General features: G+C 49.8%; 1 protein-coding gene across 2 annotated transcripts; it reads left to right on the top strand.

The window, feature by feature from the left end:
* Window positions 1-5,467: 5,467 nt before the first annotated feature.
* On the top strand, window positions 5,468-24,129 carry TLR8 (toll like receptor 8). 2 transcript variants are annotated; one of them, XM_077889531.1, is made up of 3 exons: window positions 5,468-5,621; window positions 19,953-20,010; window positions 20,960-24,129. In XM_077889531.1, the coding sequence occupies exon 3, from the start codon at window positions 20,966-20,968 to the stop codon at window positions 24,080-24,082; it is 3,117 nt and encodes a 1,038-aa protein (XP_077745657.1). In that variant the 5' UTR covers window positions 5,468-5,621; window positions 19,953-20,010; window positions 20,960-20,965; the 3' UTR covers window positions 24,083-24,129. The 2 variants fall into 2 exon arrangements, with proteins under 2 accessions (XP_077745657.1, XP_077745658.1); XM_077889532.1 differs by lacking the exon at window positions 19,953-20,010 and having other exon boundaries at window positions 5,489-5,621.
* Window positions 24,130-24,717: the final 588 nt, after the last annotated feature.

Raw genomic sequence — 24,717 nt, 5'->3', positions numbered from 1 at the left:
CCCAGTTTCCCCTGTGGTTGGCGTCTTCTGCTGCTGTGCCACGGTGGTCGATATGTTATTATTAGTGGAAGCCCCACTTTATTCCGGCTTCATTCGTTTCTCCGTAACGTTCACAACAGCATGACACGGGGAGCCGGCATGTCTCCTTGGGCCCCTCCGAGCTGTGACCGTCGCTCGCCTTGACCTTGGCCCTGATGACCCTGCCCGTTTTGAAGACGACTGGTCCGGGATTTTGTAGCGCACTCCTGACTCGGGGTTTTTGCCCTGTTCTTCTCGTGACCACACTGGGGTTATGGGTTTTGAGGAGCAAGAGGCACAGGGGTGAGGTGTCGTTCTTGACACATCGTATCAGGGACACCTGTTAGCAGCAAAATTATCTTTCTATTTGCCCGCTGATGTCTGTTAAGCTCAAACATGGGTTCCCACTGGCATCTCCAACCAACCCAGTGCCCCGGGGTTCATTCTGTCCCCCTCACCCCCCACCCCCGCATAAGCTCTATTTTTTTTTAAAGATTTAGTTATTTATTCACGAGAGACACAGACACACAGAGAGAGGCAGAGCCACAGGTGGAAGGAGAAGCAGGCTCCATGCAGGGCCCGTTGCGGGACTCGATCCCGGGACCCCAGGGTCACATCCTGGGCCTAAGCCCCCGCAGCGGGCCCTATCTGCGGCTTCTGAGTTTCCTCCTGAACTTGGCACAGGCCAGGCCCTTGTCCGAGCCCGCGTGGCTCGTGTCTCTATGCTGCTCCCCTCGGCATCTCCTCCTCTTCAGGCTGCAGAAATGACGCTTTGTCCGGGGCAAGGAAGGAGCACTCTGTGTCGGGGGGGGGGGGGGGGGTGATGTGTGCCTCCCGAGTCAGGGGACTCTCACGGGGACAGTCTTACGAGGCCTTCCTGTTTCACGCATCCCTTTTGGCTCAGGAACACCTGGGGTGGGAGGAACACCTGGGGTGGGAGCAACAGCCGGGGTCGGCCCGAACTCTGCGTTGGCGGACGGAGAAGGGCCGAGGGGACGTCAGCGCACACGCAGCGCGTCCCCGGACAGAGAAGGCCGCCGCGCGAGGCGGGTGGGGAGCAAGACGGCGGGGTTGGTGGGAGCCCGGCAGGCTGGATCCTGTTTGGCTTTGGACCGGGGGCATTTCGTGAAGGGAGAAGTTGAAAGCGCACAGAGCAGAAGTGTGCCACCCGGTTCCGAGACTCGGCTCGGCCGCTGCTGTCCTCCTGACCTTTCCTTCGGTTCCCACACCCCCTGAAACCAGGGGCCCTTCCGCCTCCAAAGTGCTCCGGCTCCCTGCGGTGTCCTGGCCCATTATTCCAGACACTAGGCTTCAGGAAACGCAGGAATGGGTGGCAGCAGAGGGAAAGACCCAGGTCTTCAGATATTTGGCCCGCAACCTGGGGCTGCCTCGAGAAGGGAATGTGCAGAGGACCGCCTTGTCCCTGCTTGTGCAGTCGGACGTGCTGTGGAAAGGAGACTGTCCTCTTCGTCATGCTGAAATAAGCTTCAATTTGGTTTAGCTGAGCCGCCGTGTACAGTTGCACAGGTTGTCCACTGCTCAAGAGTAGCTGGCCGTATGGTCAACCGAGGCTGTCCTCTAGCCCTCCCTCTTTGTACCTAGCTCTGTGCCCTGATCTAGGGCGACATTAGCCACAGGAGGACTGCTTTAGCCAACTTTTTCATGACAGGGCTGCCATTCTCTAATGGGTATTGAGGTATCATCTAGACAAGCACTTTAAGCTTTTGTTTGAAATGAGAAATAATAGTACAAATGGAAAAGAACTGCAGTTGGGACTGAGCATACGGGGCCAGGTGTGAGTCTGAGCACTAACGCTGAGTGCTCTGGAGGGTGGGTTAAGGGACTCAGGAGTGAGGGAGGGGTGGGGAGTGGAGAAAAAACTATGGAAGTGTGGGAACAGGTGCACGAGGACCATGAGATGCACAGGAGCTGCTACCTGTGGCCGAGTCCTGTGGCCCTTGTCACCCATGTCTGTGCCGACCAGGGAGGGGCCGTGGGCTTGGAGGCGCCCTGAGAAGCTGCCATCAGCCTCCGAGATGTGGGCCCACAAAGCAGCCATGCCCTCGGGAGCTCTGCACCTCAATTTAGTTATTTATTTAGATTTTATTTATGTATTTAATTTCTTTACTCATGAGAGACACAGAGAGAGAGGCAGGGACACAGGCAAAGGGAGAAGCAGGCTCCCTGCGGGGAGCCCGATGTGGGACTCATCCCAGGACCCCGGGATCACAACCTGGGCTGAAGGCAGATGCCGAGCCACCCAGGCACCCTGCTGCACCCCAATTTAAAGCCAGCACAGACTCCCATCAGATCTGGCCTTGCTGTCTAGGGATTCTCTGGTGCATTTCTTCATCGAAATCCTTTGCTTAAGAAATGGTTCTTTTCCAGGACTCCGTCCACTGGGGCCTTTCCTATATTTTATGTTGATTCTTGGGGGGACCTGCAACTGGTGCCAGGTACCCAGGGCTGCCCTAGGTCTTGAGCCTTCTCCAGGGCCCGCACCCCGCCCGTGTGGGCCACAGCCGGGGCAAGGGAGCAGTGACAGCTCTGCCGGTGGAGTGTTGACCCCGCACCAGGTGCTGCTCTGAGACCAGCATGGCTTAGTCCTCGAAGCCAACGGATGAGGACGATGCTGGGGGGTTTTATCCCCATTTGAGAGATGGGAAAAGCAAGGCTCAGAGAGGTTCATCCGAACAGGTGCACGTTGGCCGACTGGAGCGCTTCACGACGGATCATTTCCATTTTGAAATAAAGACCAGTGTCAGCAGGGCGGCAAGAGGAAGAGAGGAAGGGGCGGCCGAGACGTACGCCCTGGCGGCCTGGCCCCGGAGGGCCGGTCCTGGGGCTCGGGCCGAGGATCCCCCCGCCCTTTCCACATGGGGCTGAGCTTCCCGTCTGCAGCGACCCTCTGGCCCCGCCGTCCATTTCATTGTCATCTCTCAAGGTCACTGGTTGTGCAGGAAAACCCGCGGAGCCTCGTTGGCCTTGAACAAGCGGCTCATCTTCACCAGCGTGCCCAGCACGGGCACCCACCAGGCCGTCGGCAAGTGTCGCCCCACCGTGTGCCACGCTTCCGAGTGCCCGGATGACGGATCTGTAATGGGCTGACACTTGGTGGCCCGGGAGCCAGGGCATGTGTGTCTGGCCTTCCCAGAAAGGCTGCCCAGGAGTCCAGCCTGACGCTCAGGCCACTGCTGGCCATCAGTTTTACTTACTACTTTTTAAAAGATTTGACTGAAAAAATAAAAAAATAAAAAATAAAAAAATAAAAGATTTGACTGCTTTATTAGAGAGAGAACGGGTGATAGAGCAGGAGGGAGGGGGGCAGCGGCAGAGGGAGAAGCAGACTGCGCGCTGGGCAGGGAGCCCGACCCGAGGACCCCGGGATCAGGACCTGAGCCGAAGGCAGAGCTTCCCTGAGAGCCCCCCAGGTGCCCCTTTACTTATCTTCAGAAGCTATTTCTGAGCAAATGGTTCAAGGGAAACCGAGAGCCGGGGTGGCGCGGACATGAGATCCTATGAAGCCACAGGCTGTGTTGCCTGGTGTCATGGAAACCCTGGGGGGGGGTGTGATAATAATGACACAACGTGTGCGATACCGCATGTGTGTGCGTGTGCGTGAAAACGTCCCCCCTTCACTTGATGGGATGAGCACTGGGTGTTATTCTGTATGTTGGCAAATTGAACACCAATAAAAAATAAATTAAAAAAAAAAAAAACGTCCCCCGTCCCCACCCAGTCCCCAGTGTAGGGTGAGATGAAGCACACCCATCCCATCCCAAATGATTCTCTTGGCCAGGGGTCGGCCAGTGTTCTCTGTGAAGTAAATATTTTAGGCTTCGCGGACCAAGAGGCACATTGAAGACATTATGTAGGTACTTCCGTCGTACGAGAAAAACACATCGCACAATTATTTATTTTTTAAAAGATTTTATTTTTATTTATTTATGAGAGACAGAGAGAGACAGAGAGAGAGAGAGAGAGAGGCAGAGACACAGGCAGAGGGAGAAGCAGGCCCCATGCCGGGAGCCCGACGCGGGACTCAATCCCAGGACTCCAGGATCGCGCCCCGGGCCAAAGGCAGGTGCGAAACCGCTGAGCCACCCAGGGATCCCCCCCGCACAATTATTTAATGGATAAAAATCAAAACGGAATAACCAAGTGCACTTTTTTGGTGATCTAGGTCTAATAAGGACAAGAATGGAATTCTTTTGGGGGGATGATCGCATCGTGTGATTGAAGTTTAAAGTCAGTGTTCTTTTTTTTTTTAATTTTATTTATTTATGATAGTCACACAGAGAGAGAGAGAGAGAGAGAGAGAGAGGCAGAGACACAGGCAGAGGGAGAAGCAGGCTCCATGCAGGGAGCCCGATGTGGGATTCGATCCCGGGTCTCCAGGATCGCGCCCTGGGCCAAAGGCAGGCGCTAAACCGCTGCGCCACCCAGGGATCCCTAAAGTCAGTGTTCTTTAGCAGCAGACCGGTTGCAAGTGTTTATTTGTAAAAATTACTCTTCCCTCCCCCATCCCGCGCCCTGGGGCCTGCTTGGGCCCACACGCTGTGGTTTGCGGACCCCAGTGCTCAGTTAAACCTTCTGAGGCCCTCGGTTCCACTTCACCTGTCAGACCAAATCAGGAAACTGAGTCTTCGTGCCTGGTGCGTGCTCATCCAGCCCCCCGCTGGCCCATTCACCGAAAGTTTGTTGGGCTTAGGCCACGTGCCAGGTGCTGGCTGAGGTGCGGGGACACCCGGGGGGACAGGCCCCACGGAGCCCCACACTTCCCTTGCTATGAGCTGTCTTGGAAATGAGTGGGACAAAGTCAAGGCGACGCAAGTGTTATTTAACTGTGAATCCTACAACAAAAGAGGAGTTTGGGCAACCCTAAACTGACCTCAAAGTTGTGAAGTTTACAAAAACACACTAAAGCTTGCGAAGCGGAAGAAAAATATTCCCTGTTTCTCTCCTTCCTTTTCCCCTGATCCTAGACTCCAGAGCAAAGCGATGTTAACATTTTTTTTTTGAGATGTTATTTATTTATTCATGAGAGACACAAAGAGAAAGAGAGACAGAGACACGGGCAGAGGGAGAAGCAGGCTCCCTGTGGGGAGCCCGATGCGGGACTAGATCCCAGGACCCCGGGATCACGCCCTGAGCCGAAGTCAGACGCTCAACTGCTGAGCCACCCCGGCGCCCCCCACCCCGATGTTAACATTTTGGTGAGGATCCTTGCAGCCATCTCCCCACCCCCCGACATACACCCCAAAATACACAAACTCACACATACACACACCCAACCCCATATGCGTTATATTTGTATCACTTACTCAAATTATTTTATAAATAACTTTCTCCCCTCCCCGTGAATTTCAGTTTTGAAATTTGAAAGCACAGTCAATAAATGATTTGGCAACAGTTAAGAAATCACAAGTTCCCTTCTTCTCACATAAAGTTCTGCAAACCACGTGCTAGGTTCCGCTGATGGTAAAGCAGCCGAGTTCAGGAAGTTGGCCAGTTTCTTTTCCCTGAGTGCACCTACCGCCCAGAGGACAGCCCCCCTCGGTGCTGCAGGTGACGGGATGAGACTTTAGGACCACAGAAGCTCGGTAAGCCGCCCCTATTCTTTTAACAAAGCTTTCCAACAAAATACCTGATTCCGACTCCGAAATGTGGTTTGGGAGCAAATGGTGTGGACACAGAAAGGGACGGATGGGGCCACAAGCATAAAAAGGTTAAGTATTGAAGCAACCCCTAATGTGGGCCGAGTGGCCTCATGTGCAGTAGGTTTTGAAAATCAAACCTAGTAAGCGATCTTACTAATTCCAATAGGACAACAAGCAAATTCCAGGTTCAGGAGTTGACTATGACTCTCCGGTCGTGCAGGAAGCAATATTCTCTTCTAGAACCAAAGAGTTGAAAGCCAAGTGGGTGGGAGAAGTGTTTTTCCTTTGCTACCTCTATAAAAAAAAAATTAAATTAAGCTAAATTAAAAAGGGCAAACTCTGATCTCACATGCGCCAGTCGCTTGCGAGGGCCTAGGCGGAGCCTGAAATTGAGACTCGTAGGAGCTTAATGTTCAATATTAGTTGCCCCTTTTCTTGTTCAGGATTTTTGAGTAAACGTGGTACCATTTCTGCAGTTGTGTGCTTGAGTGTTGAGACCTAGCAGGGGGTCAGTTTTTTGTTATTGCCGACAACTGTCAGATGGAAACACAAACTTGACGATTTTAAGATGTGTTTTCTACAAAAAACTCTGAGATTTGAGAGCAGTTAAAAAGTCTGATTTCAAGAGACTCTCATCCAAAATTTACCTTATAATGTTTCCATGCTCAGTCAGTGCTTATTAAAGTTCTTGGAGTTATTTACTTCTACAGCCATTTAGTGTATATTTAAGTTTTCGAAGTTCTTTTTCTTTCCTTTTTTATTTTTTTTAAAGATCTTAGTTCCAGGTAGTTAAGGTTACGGTGTAATATTAAGCTCAGGTGTACAATGCGGTGATTCAGCGCTCCCATCCATCACCCGGTGCTCATCACAAGTGCCCTCCTCCATCCCCATCACCTGTTTCACTTCTCCCCTCACCCCCCTCAACCACCCGTGTGTTCTCTGTAGCTGAGTCTGTTTCTGGGTTTGTCTCTCTCTCTCTGTCTTTCCCCACCCCCTTTGCTCATCTGTTTTGTTTCTTAAATTCCACAAATGAGTGAGATCATATGGTATTTGTCCTTCTCTGACTTATTTCACTTAGCATCATCCTCTCTACCGCCCCCCCCCCACATGGTTGCAAATGGCGAGATTCCACTCTTGTTGGTGGCCGAAAGGAGTTAATTTTGAAATCCATGTAATGCCCGTTTTAGATCTTGAAAGGAGACGAAGTCTGTACTGAATTTTTATGATGCTTTATGAACTGACTGTGGTGGCCCGCCAGGGCCAATGACACATGTGGAATTGGGATTGAAGTTATCCAGTTTCTTTTCTTTTTTTTTTTTTTAAGATTTTATTTATTTATTCATGAGAGACACACACAGAGAGAGAGGCAGAGACTCAGGCCGAGGGAGAAGCAGGCTCCATGCGGGGAGTCCGATGTCGGACTCGATCCTGGGACTCCAGGATCACGTCCTGGGCCAAAGGCAGACGCTCAACCGCGGACCCAGGCGTCCCGAAGTTATCCAGTTTCTACTAGGTATTTGTCAGCCGCTGTGGGAGCCCCAGCCAATATAACTGTATTATAAAAAAGTGAAAATGGAATGATAACAAAATCAAACTCAGCGTGGAAACATGCCCTGCCTCCCTTCCACCGGTGACTTAGGTAGAGGTGAAGGACCTCACAGGCCCCTGGCAAGGTCCTTTGACCTCAGAGGCTTGACTACACATTGGAATCACCGGGGACCCCCCAGACTGAAGGAATCAGAATGTCGAGGGCTGGGCCTAGCCGTTCGTAGCTTCTCAGCTTCACAGCTTTCTCAACGTGAGCCCAAGAGCCACTGCCTTAGGACAGCACCCGACCAGCTCCTTTGGTCCTTTGCTTAAAAGAGCACAGTCCTTTTGTAGGGGGGTGAGAAGATTCCAGAAGACCCGGAGCTCACTTATTAGCCCCTTGGTTTGATTTCAGAAGGTGAAATGAAGGCTCCAAGCGTGCCTTAGCTGAAAAGCCAGGGCTGTGGTTCAGGGCGAGGCAGGGGGTGACGCTCGCTCGTTCTCCTCCAGGGGCTGCTTCTCATCCTGTCCTGTGCTAAGCCTCAGCACTGCGTGTGGTGGGGGTGGGGGGTGGGGGGGACGGAAGGCAGGCCCCTGGGAAACCAGACTTAGGGGATGTGGGGTGTGTCTCGTGGGGGAACATGTTGTTACTCATGGTTAGTCTTTGAAAACCCGCTGGATGTGATTTATAAGGGCATCTTAGGGTGACGGCCAGAGCCTACTGGGGGGATCATCATTCCAATGGAATGTCTTGACTTCAGCTGGGTTATTAAACAGAGCTGCGGGATTTGCTGCTGTTTAAGGTCTTATCTCCAATTTATGACCCTTCAGGACTATAATGCAGAGTAAATTGGACGCGTAACCCGCGGCTTCTGGGTCGGCAGGAGCGAGTACAGGCCGTGCTGACTTTGCCGAGGGTAACAAAGAGCTCCTCGTGGGTGCCTATGTCTCCAGTCAGTAGGCTTCCGGTGGTTCTACGGAATTCCAGAGAATCTGGAAGTGCCCCAGGGGTAGACTGACCAGTGCAGAAAGGCAAGGTGGAAAATCCACTCCCGGCATTTGAATCCTGAAGGTCCAGGTGTGGCCGGGAGGTCCCTGTGGATAATCCAAACCAGAGCATTGCCAACCAGCTGCTTGCCTCCAGCCCCACCCATCTGCTAACCACTCGGGGTGCCCGGGCTCGGCTGCAGCCCTGCCACGTCCCATTTGAGTGACCTTGGGGAGATCGGCTTCTCTGAGCCTCAGGTTCCCCGTCTGTAAAATGAGGGCTTAGAGTAGCACCTGCCGCCCTGAGTTTTAGGAGGATTAAATACAAAAATGTGTGACTTGGCGCAGCTCCCAGTGTTTGCTTCCTGGTAAAGCACTCACCACGTTCTCCCTCCTATACTTCCAGGAATTCAAATAGCATGATTTTTCATATTTCAACATATAGGAAATCAGGACCCATCTCATTGTGGACGTGTGCGTTTGTTTTTTGTTTTTTTTGTGTGTGTGTTTTTTATTTTTATAAATTTATTTTTTATTGGTGTTCAATTTGCCAACATATAGTATAACCCCCAGTGCTCATCCCGTCTAGTGCCCCCCTCAGTGCCCGTCATCCAGTCACCCCCACCCCTCGCCCTCCTCCCCTTCCACCACCCCTAGTTCGTTTCCCAGAGTTAGGAGTCTCCCCTGTTCTGTCTCCCTCACTGATATTTCCCACTCATTTTCTCTCCTTTCCCCTTTATTCCCTTTCACTATTTTTTAGTATTTTTTTTTTTTGGACATGTGCATTTGATGCAGTAGTGGTATCTTCTTGCCTCCAAAGCTGTGAGCGGATCCGTCAGCTTTGGGATGGATAAAATAAAAAATCCATTGATTAATTATACGTTTTATCCGAGGTGACAAATCCTGTCAACCGTTTCTTTATTCATTGACTGCCAGGATGCCTCAGTGGTCCACAGAGTCAACTGCAAACGAATCAAAACCTGTTAGAAGTTAGAAAAATGTCCAGTTTGGCAAAAATTTAAAAAATAAAAAAATAAAAAAATCAGGTCTGGTCGAATGCCACGGCACACCTGCCCAAACAGGGAAATAAGTCACCTGGGGGGATTAATCACGTTTTATAATCAATGGGTTCTCTTGACACTGCAGCGCTAGGGGTTACCAGCGGGACCCATCCTGAGAAAGGAGTAAACTCGGGAGATGTTGGGAGGCAGAGGGCGAGGAAAGGGGGCATCATTGCCGAAAGGCCGTTTGCAGCCTAGGACAGGGATGTGGAAAGATAAAAAGCTGTTTTATTTCAGGAAGGCAGGCTCGGCCCCCACCCGGAACCCCCGCAGGCGATTTTTGCCCTAGATTGTGAAATTGTGCAGGAAAACCAGCGGGATCTATTTTAGCACCGCCCAGTGGGGAGCGCTCCCTTTGCACCCAGCACGTTCAGCTTCTGTCCTACGCACGACCCTCGGCCCACAGGACGGCTTCTGGGGGTGTCCCCAGCCAAGGCGGACTTTTCTGAGCCTTGAAAGGGCGCTGGGCCTTGAAAATTGTGGTTGTGGCGTCCCCTGGCATCCAAGCACGGAAGGCAGATTTGAGGGAGGACCAAGGCAGGTTGTTTTTTGTTGTGTCGTGTGCATCTTTCGGAACTCGAGGGACTGGTGTGGCCTGTGGTGTGCCACGGCCCCAGCCAAAGACCTGAGGACGCACGGAAAATAGGAAAACGGTTGTGAAATCGCTTCCTCTACAGCTAGCAACAGCTGTCTCTGGCAGGGAGGGGAAGTTAAACAGATTTCTGTGTGCGTGCGTGTGTGCATGTGTGAGTGTGTGTGTGTGTCATAGGCTCTCTTTAAAGAAACAAACGGGTCCTGACTTTTTCTGGGGGTTCCCAGTGAGAATCCAGAGCACGCTGCCTCGGGCGTCCTCGGGGCTGTGCAGGGCACTGAGCCCCGGGCCCGTGTGCACCAAGGGCCTCCTCGGGCCGCTGCACTGTGTCTGGGCGGTGGGGTCACCGGCCACCCGTTCTCACCCTCTTAGTTTCCTGGGGCCTCTGTGACAGGCATCACAAACTTGGTGGCCCAGAACCACAGCACCGGGTGCTCTGGCCATCCTGGAGGCCGGAAGTCTAAGATCCAGGTGCTATCAGCACGCTTGGTTCCTTCTTGGTGGCTCAGGGGGAAGGGTCCCAGGCCCTGCTCCTGGCTCCCCGCAGTGGCCGGCAGGTGGCCGGCAGTCCTCGGTGCTCCTTGCCAACGTCCCCTCCTTCTTAGGACCCCAGTCACCGGACTAGGCTGCACCCTAAAGCAGCAGGACCTCACTTTGACTCCATCCCATTCATTTTGTTTTTTTTTTAAGATTTTATTATTTTTTAGAGAGACAGAGAACACAAGCAGGGGGTGGAGCAGAGGGAGAAGGAGAAGCAGGCTCCGTGCTGAGCAGGGGGCCCAATACAGGACTCGATCCCAGGACCCCAGACATGAGCCGAAGGCAGACACTCAACCCACTGAGCCCCTCAGGCGCCCCGACTCCATTCCAATTCTAAAAACCCTACTTCCAAGTGAGGTCACACTCACAGGTACAGAGAAGTTCAGCGTGTGGGGATCCCTGGGGGGTTCAGAGGCTGAGCGTCTGCCTTTGGCTCAGAGCATGACCCCGGGGTCCCGGGATTGAGTCCCACATTGGGCCCCCTGCTCAGCGCGGAGCCTGCTTCTCCCTCTGCCTGTGTCTCTGCCCCTCTCTGTGCATCTCTCATGAATAAATAAATAAAAATCTTAAAAAAAAAGTTCAGCATGTGTTTGGGGGGCATAACTGAAGCCACCACACTCTCCTTTTCTGATCCCTGTCTGCCACCTCTGCTGGCTTCGGGTCCCCCACCGGTCAGCTCCGCTCTAACCTTTCTCTTTCCGCCAGCGGGTATCTCCCCACCTCACCCCTGGGCCTGATCTGAGCCCCAGGGCGACAGCACTGACAACCAGGGTTGGCTTCTCTTTGGAGAGCTCTTCTTAGAAGGCACAGGGCCTGGGACCCGTGACACTTTAAGGAGACGTTTTGTTTTCTTTAAAATCAGGAAAGTGGGGCAGCCTGGGTGGCTCAGTGGTTCAGCACCGCCTTCAGCCCAGGGCCTGATCCTGGAGACCTGGGATCAAGTCCCACGTCAGGCTCCCTGCATGGAGCCTGCTTCTCTTTTAAAATCTTTTAAAAAATAAAATAAAATAAAATAAAATAAAATAAAATAAAACAAAATAAAATAAAACAATCAGGAAAGTAACATAATCCAGCCCAGACTGTGTGGGGCTTTACGCCAAAACAGTCATTAGAGAAATCTTTTACTATTTTTTTTTTAATGGAGGAAGGAGCCCACAAGTGCCATGAAAGTCATAGCTCAGCCCTGTTGACAACCACATTCGATTTGCTGATTTACCACACATGCCAAGGGAAACTCAGGAATCACTAATATGTCCCCAGGGAAGGAGATCTAAGTTGTTTTTTTTTTTAAGATTTTATTTATTTATTCATGAGAGACATACACAGAGAGAGAGAGGCAGAGACACAGGCAGAGGGAGAAGCAGGCTCCCTATGGGGAGCCCGATGGGGGACTCGACCCCGGGACCCCAGGATCAGGCCCTGAGCCAAGGGCAGGTGCTAAACCACTGAGCCACCCAGGGATCCCCTAAGTTTTTTTTTTTTTAAGATTTTATTTATTTGATGGAGAGCCAGAGAGCACAAGCAGGGGGAGAGGCAGGGGACAGGGGAGGGGGACAAGCACACTCCCTGCGGAGCGGAGCGCAGAGCCCGACTCGGGGGCTCCATCTCACAGCCCTGAGATCGTGACCTGAGCCGAAACCAAGAGTCGAGCACTTACCCAACTGTGCCACCCGGGCGCCCAGGAGGTTTAAGTACTGATCCCCAGTCCCTTATCTGAAACCTGTAGGCCAGCAGGGCGTCCGAATTCAGAATTCACATTCCAGCAAGATGACATGCTCCCCACACGATACATTATAAAACACTTCCAAGGGGTCCAGGTCAGGCACGTGGCTGTTTCTGCCGTGAAACAAGAATGCTCACGCTAAGTACGGAAATACAGGTGACAGTAGCCTTAGGTCAGTTCAGGTCACGTTCTGCTGCCAAATATGTTATAAAAGAAACAAAAATGTAGTCTTCTGGTGCTCAGATTTCTTAGGATTTCAGAGTTGCAGAGAGGGGACTGAGAATGCGTGCAAGACAGGACCTGCATTAAGAAAATAAACCGTAAACCACTATCCTGGGCACCAGAAGGCCTCATTCGATCAATAGCTGTGTCTGATTGTTTTTTTCTTTTTGCTTGTATCGATTTTTCTCATGCTCGGTGAATCGCTCAGGTGATTGGTATTGGTTGTTATTTCATACTCAAGCGTGGGGCATCAAATAACTGATTACGAGCTCCGATTTCAAGGACAAGACTTCCCAACGGATGAGTCTGTGCCCAAGATGAATGGCTGTGAGTCGCTTTTGGTCAGACTATGCCAACGTGATCATAGATCTTTTCTCTGGTGCAGGGCTGAGGCTGGGGTGAGGCGAGTTGAGGTGCTCATCCAGGTGCAAAATTTAAGGAAGGGAGGATGCCAAAAAGCTCCGTAATCAAGATAAGCAATATTTTAATAGTGCTATTTGCTATTCAAAAATCAAACTGGCAAATTACAGCCCAGCCTGCAGACTAGTTTTGCCAGTTTTGGTGAATAAAGTTTTTTTGGAACCACAGCTGGGCTCAGGGTGAGGCAAGTGAAGTGGTGCCTCACAAGTGCAGGGTTGGATTCTGTCTTTATTGAAAGATTTTTTAAAAATTTATTTATTCATGAGAGACACAGAAAGAGAGAGAGGCAGAGACACAGGCAGAGGGAGAAGCAGGCTCCATGCAGGGAGCCCGATGTGGGACTCGATCCCAGGACCCCAGGATCACGCCCTGAGCCAAAGGCAGATGCTCAACCACTGAGCCACCCAGGTGCCCATCTTTATTTAAAATGTTGAATATTTAGCCCATGAGAGATTTTAAGTTGTTAGACTAGCATTCACCTTGATGACTAAGTTTTGGGGTGCCCCCTTAAATTTGGCACTCACAGCCCTGCTACCGTGCTTGTTCATTTTCCCAGGGAGAAGCTCCGGTTTCCTGCTGGGGTGCTAGAGGGGAGTGTCCATGAGCTGGGACATTGGCAGAGTTCCCAGAGCCAGGGGTGGTGCAGGAGGAAGATGGGGAGGATGGAGAGGGTGGGGAGTATCGGGAGGATGGGGAGGATGGGGAGGGTGGGGAGGGTGGGGACGATGGGGACGATGGGGAGGATGGAGAGGGTGGGGAGGATGGGGAGGATGGAGAGGATGGGGAGGGTGGGGAGGGTGGGGAGTATCAAGAGGATGGAGAGGATGGGGAGGGTGGGGAGGGTGGGGACGATGGGGAGGATGGAGAGGGTGGGGAGGATGGGGAGGATGGAGAGGATGGGGAGGGTAGGGAGGGTGGGGAGTATCAGGAGGATGGGGAGGATGGGGAGGATGGGGAGGGTGGGGAGTATCAGGAGGATGGGGAGGATAGGGAGGGTGGGGAGGATAGGGAGGATGGGGGCGATGGGGAGGATGGAGAGGGTGGGGAGTATCAGGAGGATGGGGAGGATAGGGAGGGTGGGGAGGATAGGGAGGATGGGGACGATGGGGAGGATGGAGAGGGTGGGGAGTATCGGGAGGATGGGGAGAATGGGGAGGGTGGGGAGTATCAGGAGGATGGGGAGGATGGGGAGGATGGGGAGGATGAGGTCGATGGGGAGGGTGAGGAGGATGGGGAGGGTGGGGAGGGCGGGGCTCGGTGCTGTCTGCTGCAGGTGCTCTCTGTCGATGTGCCTTCGCAGATGTGGGGGGGGGGACCCGGTCCTTACTCTCCCTTAGTGGGGGCCTTGACCTGCCAGGGCGGGAGAGGCAAACAGCAGCAGAAGTGCGCGTCCTTTCTCCTCCCTGTCTCAGGTTCGGTTTTATTTGCATAGTTGCACTTTCTGTGTTACTTGCATAATTGCCCCCTTGCGCCCTCGATTTTATTTGCCAAGTTGCCATTTCTCTATTTTGGGGGGGGGGGGGCGAGTGGCCATTTCTCTATTTTCCTTGCAGAGTTGCCAGGCTGGATGTGTTGGCTCGTCGACGACACCTGAGTGAGGCCTGACTGTCCCGGGTACCCTTCTCGCCCTGCCTGGGATCTGGCTCCCCAGGAGGTGCTTCTGGAGCCACAGACTTTTGGGAGCCAGGGGCTCGGCTGGGGAGGTCATGCTGCTCCTGCTGGGGTCTTGCCCCCCCCTCCAGCTCCAGCTGGACGAGCGAGCTAGGGCCTTGCCAAGTGGCCTGGCCCCTGGGCCTCACCCAGCACTTTGAGAGAGGACCTGAGGCAGAGGGAGAGGCTGACGGGGGGAGGTTTTCTCCTCAACCCCCAGGCTAGCAGCCTGCCCACCACTTCCCACCCTGCCCCGCCTTGTGTTTCTCTTCAAATTGAGGTTACATGGAGCTTGTCCACTCTGGACTCGTGGAAGGGTGGAGCTAGGAACCTCGAGCTCCTTGCTCACAGATCTGCGGGATGTCCTGATCCCTTCCCTGGCCGACATCTACTGTAAGCTGCCTCACTCTCTGGGAGGCCATTTTCATCCTGAAAAAAACAACAAAACAAAACAAAACAAAAAAACCCAGTGGAGTTCAACAAGTTCTCCTCCTGGTCTCCAGTGCCCCCTAGAGGCTTTTCTGCTCACTTGTTCATTGTTGTAGGAGAGGCCTTGGCCTCTGAAATGAGACGTGGAGGCCTTAACTTGAGGCCACACAGGGCAGCTCTGTCCTCTGGACCTGCCCAACGAACTACCTAAAAATGCCACTCCTACCAACACAGCTATTTAGCAGGCCAAGGGAAGAGTCTCCAATCTGGCCTTACCCTGCCATCTGTTCCTCATGGGCCCTTTTAAACATTAATTTTGAATTTTTTAATTAATTAATAATTAAAAATTAGAGCAGGAACCTGACAAGCACTACCTCAGCCATTACCCCAGTTTCATCATGAGAAAACCAACAGACAAATCCCAATCGACGGACAGTCTACATAACCAACCTCTTCCCTGTCTTTATTTCTCTTCATAATAATTTCCTTTTTTTTTTCTTTTAAGGTTTTATTGATCTAGTTGACAGAGGGAGAGAGAGAGTGCACAAGCAGGGGGAGCTGTGGGCAGAGGGGGGCGGAGAAGTAGGCCCCCCGCAGAGTGGAGAGCCCAATGCGGGCCTCAATCCCAGGACCCCGGGATCATGACCTGAGCCGAAGGCAGATGCTTCACCCACTGAGCCCCCGGGCGCCCCTCTCCACCGTAATTTCTACCGTCTAATAGGAGTAATCCGTTCACCAAAGGAGAACACTGAGCAGGACTTGCCCGATCAGATATAACATCCCCTCAAACTGTAGTTATTAAAACATGCGGTGCTAGCGCATGAATGATGAACAGATTGATGAAGCAGAGAGTCTAGAAATAGACCCAAATATACAGGAAAGTGGACAGCCCGGGGGACTCAGCGGTTTAGTACCACCTTCGGCCCAGGATGTGGTCCTGGAGACCCGGGATCGAATCCCACGTCGGGCTCCCTGCATGGAGCCTGCTTCTCCCTCTGCCTGTGTCTCTGCCTCTCTCTCTCTCTGTCTTTCATGAATAAATAAATACAATCTTTAAAAAAAAACAAATATACAGGAAAGTTAGTATATGATAAAAGGAGTATATCAAGTTGGTGAGCAAAAAATTATTCAAATGATGTTACACATCAACAAAACAGAACAGCTGGGATCCCTGGGTGGCGCAGCGGTTTGGCGCCTGCCTTTGGCCCAGGGCGGGATCCTGGAGACCCAGGATCGAATCCCACGTCGGGCTCTTTGTGCATGGAGCCTGCTTCTCCCTCTGCCTGTGTCTCTGCCTCTCTCTCTCTCTCTCTCTCTCTCTGTGACTATCATAAATAAATAAAAATTTAAAAAAAGAAGCATTAAAAAAAACAGAACAGCAACCTACTGAATGTGAGAAGATATTTGCAAAGGGTCTGTCTGATAAAGGGTTGCTATCCAAAATGCATGAACTATACAACTCAACACCAAAAAAATAGTCTGATTAAAATTGGGCAGAGGACCCGAATAGACATTTTTCTAAAGAAGGCATAGGGATGGCCAACAGACGCATGAAAAGATGCTCACCATCATTCATCCTCAGGAAAATGTAAATCAAAACCTCCATGAGATCTCACCTCACACTTGTCACAATGGCTAAAATAAAATGCACACACAAAAGACATGTTGAGGGGGATGTGGAGAAAAGAGAACCCTTGTGCCCTGTTGGTGGCGATGTTAATTGGTGCTGGTACAACCACTGCGAAAAATACTGTTGGAGGTTCCTCAAAAACTAAAAAATAGAAACACTATATGGTGTAATTTCACTACTGGGTATGAATCCAAAGAAAATGGAAGCACGAATTCAAAAAAATACACACACTCCTATGTTCATTACAGCCTCATTCACAATAGCCAGAATGTGGGAGCAGCCTAAGTGTCCATCGATAGATGAATGGATAAAGATGTAGTGTACACACAACAGCTATAAAAAAGAATGAGATCTGGGCAGCCCGGGTGGCCCAGTGGTAGCGCCACCTTCAGCCCAGGGCGTGATCCTGGAGACCAGGGATCGAGTCCCACGTTGGGCTCCCTGCATGGAGCCTGCTTCTCCCTCTGCCTGTGTCTCTGCCTCTCTCTCTCTCTCTCTCTCTCTCTCCCATAAATAAATAAATTAAATATTTTGTTTAAAAAAGGCTATTGTGATATAATTTAAAGAAAAAGAATGAGATCTTGCCACTTGTGACAACGTGGATGGACCCAGACGGCATTATGCTCAATGACATACGTCATAGACAGATACTGTATGATTTCACTTATCTGTGGAATCTAAAAAACAAACAAAAAAAAAAGAACGAATCAAAGAAGCAGACCTAGGAATACAGACAACAAACTAGTAGTTGCCAGAGGAGAGGGTGGTGGGGAATGAGAAAAATGGGTGAAGGGGGCAATGGGAGATACGGGCTTCCAGGTAGGGAATGAGTACGCCTCGGGGATGAAGGGTACAGCGCAGGCAGTACAGTCAGAGGTACTGTAATAGCGCTGTGTGGTGGCAGGTGGGGGCCACACCTGTGCTGAGCAGAGCATGAGGTGCAGAGGTATCGAATCACTAGGTTATGTGCCTGAAACTAATGTGACACTGAGTGTCAACTATACCTCGGTGAAAATAAATACATAAACAGTGTTGGGGCAACCAGGTCTCTGTTGAGAAAAAAATATTGTGAGTCTGCACCTCATGTTTTTGTTTTGTTTTTTTTTTTTAAAGATCTTATTTACTTATTCATGAGAGACACAGAGAGAGGCAGAGACACAGGCAGAGGGAAAAGCAGGCCCCATGCGGGGAGCCCAATAGGGGACTAGATCCCAGGACCCCGGGATTACGCCCTGAGCCGAAGGCAGATGCTTAACCGCTGAGCCACCCAGGCGTCCCTGTACCTCATGTTTTAAGCCAAAACAATCCCAGTGAGATAAATATTTCAGTGTAAGAAAGTGAAATCATAAAATTACTAGGAAAAAAAGATGAGAAAATCGTTGTTGATGGAACAGAAATGTGGAATATCCTTTATGGTGTACACTTGCCACAACTCCCAAATTCATCCGTCCATGAGGCTCCTCTGAGCCCAAGGGGCATATATGTAACTGCCTACTGGACATCTCCACTGGAAGATCACAAACTCAAATTTAACATATCAAATTAATATAATTAGAGGCTTTAAACAATACGCATTTATTAGCTCAAATTTCTGTAGGTTAAGTCTGAGTGGGCTTGCCTGGGTCCTCTGCTCTAGATCTCCTAAGGCTCACATCAACATACTGGCCAAGCTGGACTCTTCTCTCCAGGTTCCGAGTAAGGATCCATTTGCAAGTGCATTCAGGGTGTCAGTCAGTTTTAGTTCTTTGTGGTTGTAGGATGGGAGAGGGGGCATTTCTTTGCAAGGTGTCAGCAGAGAATCACTCTCGGCTTCTAAAGGCTGCCTGCATTCCCCGTCAGCGGCCCCATCCACCTTTAAGTCCGCAAGAGTCAAATTATTCTCCTGCTTCTGATCTCTGGTTCTCCTTTCTGCTGCGAGCCAGAGAAAACTCGCTGCTTTTAGAGGCACATACAATTAAATTAGGCCCATCTAGATAATCAACCTTTTGCCACAGTGACATAGCACGATTACACCAGTAGTGCGAGGGGGCAAAGGCCAGAGGGGCCCTCTTAAAATTCTGCCTACCAAACCAGGTAAAGCAGGGCTTTCTTCTAGTAAAACATCAAGTAGCGGCACCTAGATTGTGCTGTATTTGAAAATAACTGAAAGTAACTGGAAATGCCTGGGGGTTCTGGTTCACCTTATATATTTTCATCTCATCAGGAGCTGGCTCTTCCTCGAGTGCGATGAATTGGCAGTGATCACTGATCCCCAGAATATCACTATTCACTACCAAGGCTATGACAGTGACTGTTAGCTCATTAACCCTCAACTTTAGAAGGATTTAAAGAGGAAGCACTTACCTGGCTTCACTCTCAATAAGGATGTGAGTTGTGCTCTAGTGAAAAGTACAATTTAGTGAAGGTTGGTTTCCATGCCCAGTGAAATAAGATTTTGAGAGTTGACCATGACCCTCATCAAACGAATCACACTAATCTGTTTATTGCATTGTATAACTACCAGAAGTAATATATTGAGCCCTCCGTTGAGAGGGCTGCGGAGGGACGCCTGGGTGGCTCAGTGGTTGAGCGCCTACCTTTGGCTCAGGTCGTGATCCCAGGGTCCAGGGATCAAGTCCCGCATCGGGCTACCTGCAGGGAGCCTGCTTCTCCCTCTGCCTATGTTTCTGCTTCTCTCTCTGTGTCTCTCATGAATGAATAAAAAAAGATTTGATTTATTTATGCCGGGAACTGGATGCAGGACTCGATCCCGGGACTCCAGGATCGCACCCTGGGCCAAAGGCAGGCGCCAAACTGCTGAGCCACCCAGGGATCCCCTCAAATCTTTAAAAATAAATAAATTGTCTTAAAAAAAAGAGAGAGGGCTGCAGAAAGTGAGGCACTACAAAGTGTTACAGAGGCCGCATAAAAATAGGAAACATCACGTCTTCCCCACAGAAGTTTACAATATTAGCCACAGAATAGCTATGCATGCCAATGTTCATCTGCTAAGGGACATGTGAGCACTGGTAGGCATTCCGCAAAGTTTTTGTTGCGTGCTGTCTACAATTGAGGCACTGTTCTGGCATGAAGACTTCAAAGCGAGGTTGTGTAGCATCATGGCTACTGGTTAAAACACGATGTTGGAATCAGAATGACTGGGATCCAGCTCTACGGTGTATCATCCTTCTTTTTTTTTAAGATTTTATTTATTTATTCATGAGAGGCACAGACACAGGCAGAAAGAGAAGCAGGCTCCATGCAGGGAGCCCGACATGGGACTTGATCCCGGGTCTCCAGGATCACACCCTGGACTGAAGGCAGCTCTAAACCGCTGAGCCACCCGGGCTGCTCTATCCTTCTGAAAGCCACCAAAGTGTCTGGGTTTGTTTCTTCACCCACAAAATGTGAAAAACATAGAACCCACCTCATTGTGTTGCTCTGAGCATTAACACGGGTGAGAAAATGTTTCTGGTGAGCACACTACCTGATACGCTGTTATCCTTATCAACAGAAGGTGTCCGCTTTGTCACTCGAGGAGATAAGAGATCCAGAGACGCACCACCGGAGAGGTAGGAAAAAACTGGGGGGAATGGCAATAAGAGATACGGTTGTGTAGAGAGATGGCTACGTAGATGAGCTAGAGGTGACTCTGGCTTGGAGATCTTGGATGACCCCATAATGAAAGCTGGATCTGAACTCTACTTGGGACGGGCCAACTTTCATCAAGAGTTATGCTAATAGGTTGAAGCTATGAATCTATAGCTTGCTGCGCTACAGACCTAGATGAACCACAGCCACGGGCCAGCATCAGACCTGCTACAGTGATGCGGCATCTCAATTAATGCCTCTGCAAGCAAAAGCTTCCCAGGCTTTCTCATCAACATAATCTCAGATAGTTCCATCTTCAACTTCTTTGAGCACCATGAAGCTGAAGGCAGCGAGAAATTAAAATCGTTCCAAACAATTTTCATAACCTGGCACTAGGTGTTATATGTAAGGGATGAATCACTAAATTCTACTCCTAAAACCAATATTAGACGATATGTGAACCAACTAGAATTTAAATAAATATGTGAAAAAGAAAAACAGATTTTATTTTACTTTTTTAAAGATTTTATTTATTCATGAGAGACACAGAGAGAGAGAGACAGAGACACAGGCAGAGGGAGAAGCAGGCTCCATGCAGGGAGTCCAATGTGGGACTCGATCCTGGAACTCCAGGATCACACCCTGGGCCAAAGGCAGGTGCTAAACCACTGAGCCACCCAGGGATCCCCAGAAAAACAGATTTTAAAAATCCAATTGTTATACTATATGTTGGCAAATCGAATTCCAGTAAAAATATATATATATATATATTTTTAATTCAATTGTTCCAAACCAAATTTGTTGAATTGTTGAGAGAATTCACACTTCAAAACGCATGCACGGTGTGATGAAGCGCTGATAGTCGCATCATGAAATGCGTAGTAAATACTGCTACTCTAACGTTGCGCTTCCACTTTTGATTTTCCTTAGGAAAACATGAGCCCTCGGTCTTTGGTTCTGACCTGCCTTTTCTTGCTCATCTCTGACTCCTATGAGTTCGTCACCAAAGCAAATTATTCTAGAAGCTATCCTTGTGACGAGAGAAGACAGAATGGCTCTGTTATTGCAGAGTGCAACGGTCGTCGACTTCAAGAAGTTCCCCAAACAGTGGGCAAGTACGTGACAGTGCTAGACCTGTCTGATAATTACATCACACACATAACAAACGAATCATTCCACGGGCTGCAAAATCTCACTAAGATCAATCTAAATCACAACGCCAACCCACAGCACCTGAGTGAAAATCCTGATAACAAAAATGGCATGAATATCACAGATGGGGCATTCCTCAACCTACAAAACCTAAACCAGTTACTCCTTGAAGACAACCAGTTATACCAAATACCGGCTGGCTTGCCAGGGTCTTTGAAGGAACTTAGCCTGATTCAGAACAACATCATCTGGGTAACGAAAAAGAATACGTCTGGGCTCACGAATCTGGAAAGGCTCTATTTGAGCTGGAATTGCTATTTTGGCAACAACTGTAACAACAAAACTTTCAACATAGAAGACGGAACATTTGAAAGTCTTACGAATTTGGAGGTGCTGTCCCTGTCCTTTAATAAGCTTGTCCATGTGCCCCCGAAACTGCCAAGCTCCCTGAAGGAACTTTATCTTAGCAACGCCAAGATTAAAATCATCAGTCAGGAAGATTTCAAGGGATTGAGAAATTTAAGAGTCCTGGATTTAAGCGGGAACTGTCCGAGGTGCTTCAATGCCCCATTTCCCTGTACACCTTGTGAGGGAGGCGCTTCAATTCAGATCCATCCTCTTGCTTTTCAAACCCTGACGGAGCTTCGCTACCTAAACCTCTCTAGCACTTCCCTCCGGAAGATTCCTGCAACGTGGTTTGACAACATGCGTAACCTGAAGGTACTGCATCTGGAATTCAATTATTTAGTTGACGAAATAGCCTCCGGGGAATTTTTGACGAAGCTGCCCGTCTTGGAAATACTTGACTTATCTTATAACTACGTAAAGGCGAAATATCCCAAATATATTAATATTTCCCACAACTTTTCTAGCCTGAAGTTGCTCCAGGCGTTGCACTTAAGAGGTTACGTATTCCAGGAACTTAGAGCGGGAGACTTCGAGCCCCTGATGGGTCTCTCAAATCTAAAGACTATCAACTTGGGTGTCAACTTTATTAAGCAAATTAATTTTACCCTTTTCCAAAATTTCCCCAACCTCTCCATCATTTACTTGTCAGAAAACAGAATATCACCCTTGGTAAATGATATCCGGCAGAATGAAGTAAATGGTTCCTCTTCTCAAAGGCATGTCCTTAAGCCACGCTCAGCGGATATGGAGTTTGACCCACACTCAAATTTTTATCATAACACCCATCCTTTAATAAAGCCACAATGTACAGTTTATGGCAAAGCCTTAGATTTAAGCCTGAACAGTATTTTCTTCATCGGGCGAGAGCAATTTGAAGCTTTTCATGACATCGCCTGCTTAAATCTGTCTTCGAACGGCAACGGTCAAGTGTTACATGGAAATGAATTTTCAGCGGTGCCGCATATCAAATATTTGGATTTGACAAACAACAGACTAGACTTTGACGATGACAACGCGCTCAGTGATCTGCCCGAGTTAGAAGTTCTGGATCTCAGCTACAATGCACACTACTTCCGAATAGCAGGGGTGACGCACCGCCTAGGATTTATTCAAAACTTAACACAACTGAAAGTCTTAAACTTGAGCCACAACAGCATCTACACTTTAACGGAGCAAGACCTGAGAAGCGTGTCCCTGGAAGAATTAGTTTTCAGTGGAAACCGCCTTGACATTTTGTGGAATGCCGAAGGTGACAAGTACTGGAAAATTTTTACACGTCTCAGGAATCTGACACGGCTCGATCTATCCTTAAACAACCTCCGGCGCATCCCGAACGAAGCTTTCCTGAACCTGCCCCAGAGTCTCACCCAACTGTACATAAAAAATAACGCTTTAAATTTCTTTAACTGGACGTTACTCCAGGAGTTTCCACGTCTCCAGGTGCTGGACTTGAGTGGAAACAGGCTGTCCTCTATAACCAACAGCCTCTCCAAATTCACGTCTTCCCTGCAGACGCTGCTACTTCACCGAAACAGGATTTCCCACCTGCCCGCCAGCTTTCTTTCCGAAGCCAGCAGTCTGATTCACCTCGACCTGAGCTCCAACCTGCTGAAGATGATCAACAAATCCACGCTGCAAACTAAGACCAACACCAGTTTAGCCATTCTGGAACTAGGTAGAAACCCTTTTGACTGTACTTGCGACATTGGAGATTTTCGAAGATGGATGGATGAAAATCTGAATGTCACCATCCCTAGGTTGACAGACGTCATCTGCTCTAGTCCCGGGGATCAAAGGGGGAAGAGCATTGTGAGTCTGGAGCTAACAACTTGTATTTCGGATACCCTCGCGGCGGTGCTGTGTATCTTCACGTCCTTTATCACCGTCACCGTCATGTTGGCTGCCTTGGGTCACCATTGGTTTTACTGGGATGTCTGGTTTATCTATCACGTGTGCTTGGCTAAGGTAAAAGGCTACAGGTCTGTTTCCACGTCCCAAACTTTCTACGACGCCTATGTTTCTTATGACACCAAAGATGCCTCTGTTACTGACTGGGTGATAAATGAGCTGCGCTTCCACCTAGAAGAGAGTGAAGGGAAAAATGTGCTCCTCTGTTTAGAGGAGAGAGATTGGGACCCGGGATTAGCCATCATCGATAACCTCATGCAGAGCATAAACCAAAGCAAGAAAACCATATTCGTCTTAACCAAAGAATACGCCCAAAACTGGAACTTTAAAACGGCGTTCTACTTGGCCTTGCAGCGGCTCATGGATGAGAATATGGATGTGATCATATTTATTTTGCTGGAGCCAGTGTTACAGCATTCTCAGTATCTGAGGCTGCGGCAGAGGATCTGCAAGAGCTCCATCCTTCAATGGCCTGACAACCCCAAGGCGGAAGGCTTGTTTTGGCAAAGTCTGAAAAACGTGGTCTTAACTGAAAACGATTCACGGTATAACAATTTGTACGTTGATTCCATTAAGCAATACTAACTGATGTTAAGCCATGACCCGCCAACATAATAAAAATGTGAAGCGACTGCCCTTCTGTCTTAGGTATTTATTGCTGCGTAACAAATTACCCCCAGACTCAGTGGCTTAGAGTCCCACACTCTGTGATCTTAGCGTCTCTGGTCGGGATCGCGGACGAGGCTTGGCCGAGTCCTCTGCTCAGTGTCTCTCAAAGGCTGCAGTCTAGAGGTCAGTGAGGGCCACGGGACCCTCCCGGGCTTGGGATCCCCTTCCAGGCTCAAACTCACGCGGTGGTTTTCAGGACCCAGTTCCTCCCTCGCTGTCGGTCAAAGGCTGTTCTCACTTGCCCCCCTAGCAGGAAGTCTCCCACGGGGCAGCTTGCTTCATCAAAGCCAACAAAAGAAAGAGGTCACTAGCAAGATGGAAGTCACCTGCCCTGATAATCTAGTCGGGGGAGTGACACCCCATCATTCGGGCCATATTCTATTTGTTAGAAGTAAATCTCAGGTCCTGCTGCCAGCTCCGTGGGAGTGATCACCTCAGTCCAGGGAAACTAGTCCAAGACCAAAATGGCCTGCCTTGGCCTACCATCTTGGTCATAGACTGTGAGTACCAGGAGGCAGAGGTTATTGTGGGCCAGCTTTACAGTTGGCTTG

This window comes from Canis aureus, chromosome X (genome assembly GCF_053574225.1).
Source record: "Canis aureus isolate CA01 chromosome X, VMU_Caureus_v.1.0, whole genome shotgun sequence".
Lineage (NCBI taxonomy): Eukaryota > Metazoa > Chordata > Mammalia > Carnivora > Canidae > Canis > Canis aureus.
The sequence above is the reverse complement of the archived record's forward strand: the minus strand, read 5'-3'. Positions and strand labels throughout refer to the sequence as shown.

Bases quoted from the DNA above. Each gene is read 5' to 3' on its own strand.
- TLR8 (XM_077889531.1), top strand. From the start codon at position 20,966: ATGAGCCCTCGGTCTTTGGTTCTGACCTGCCTTTTCTTGCTCATCTCT.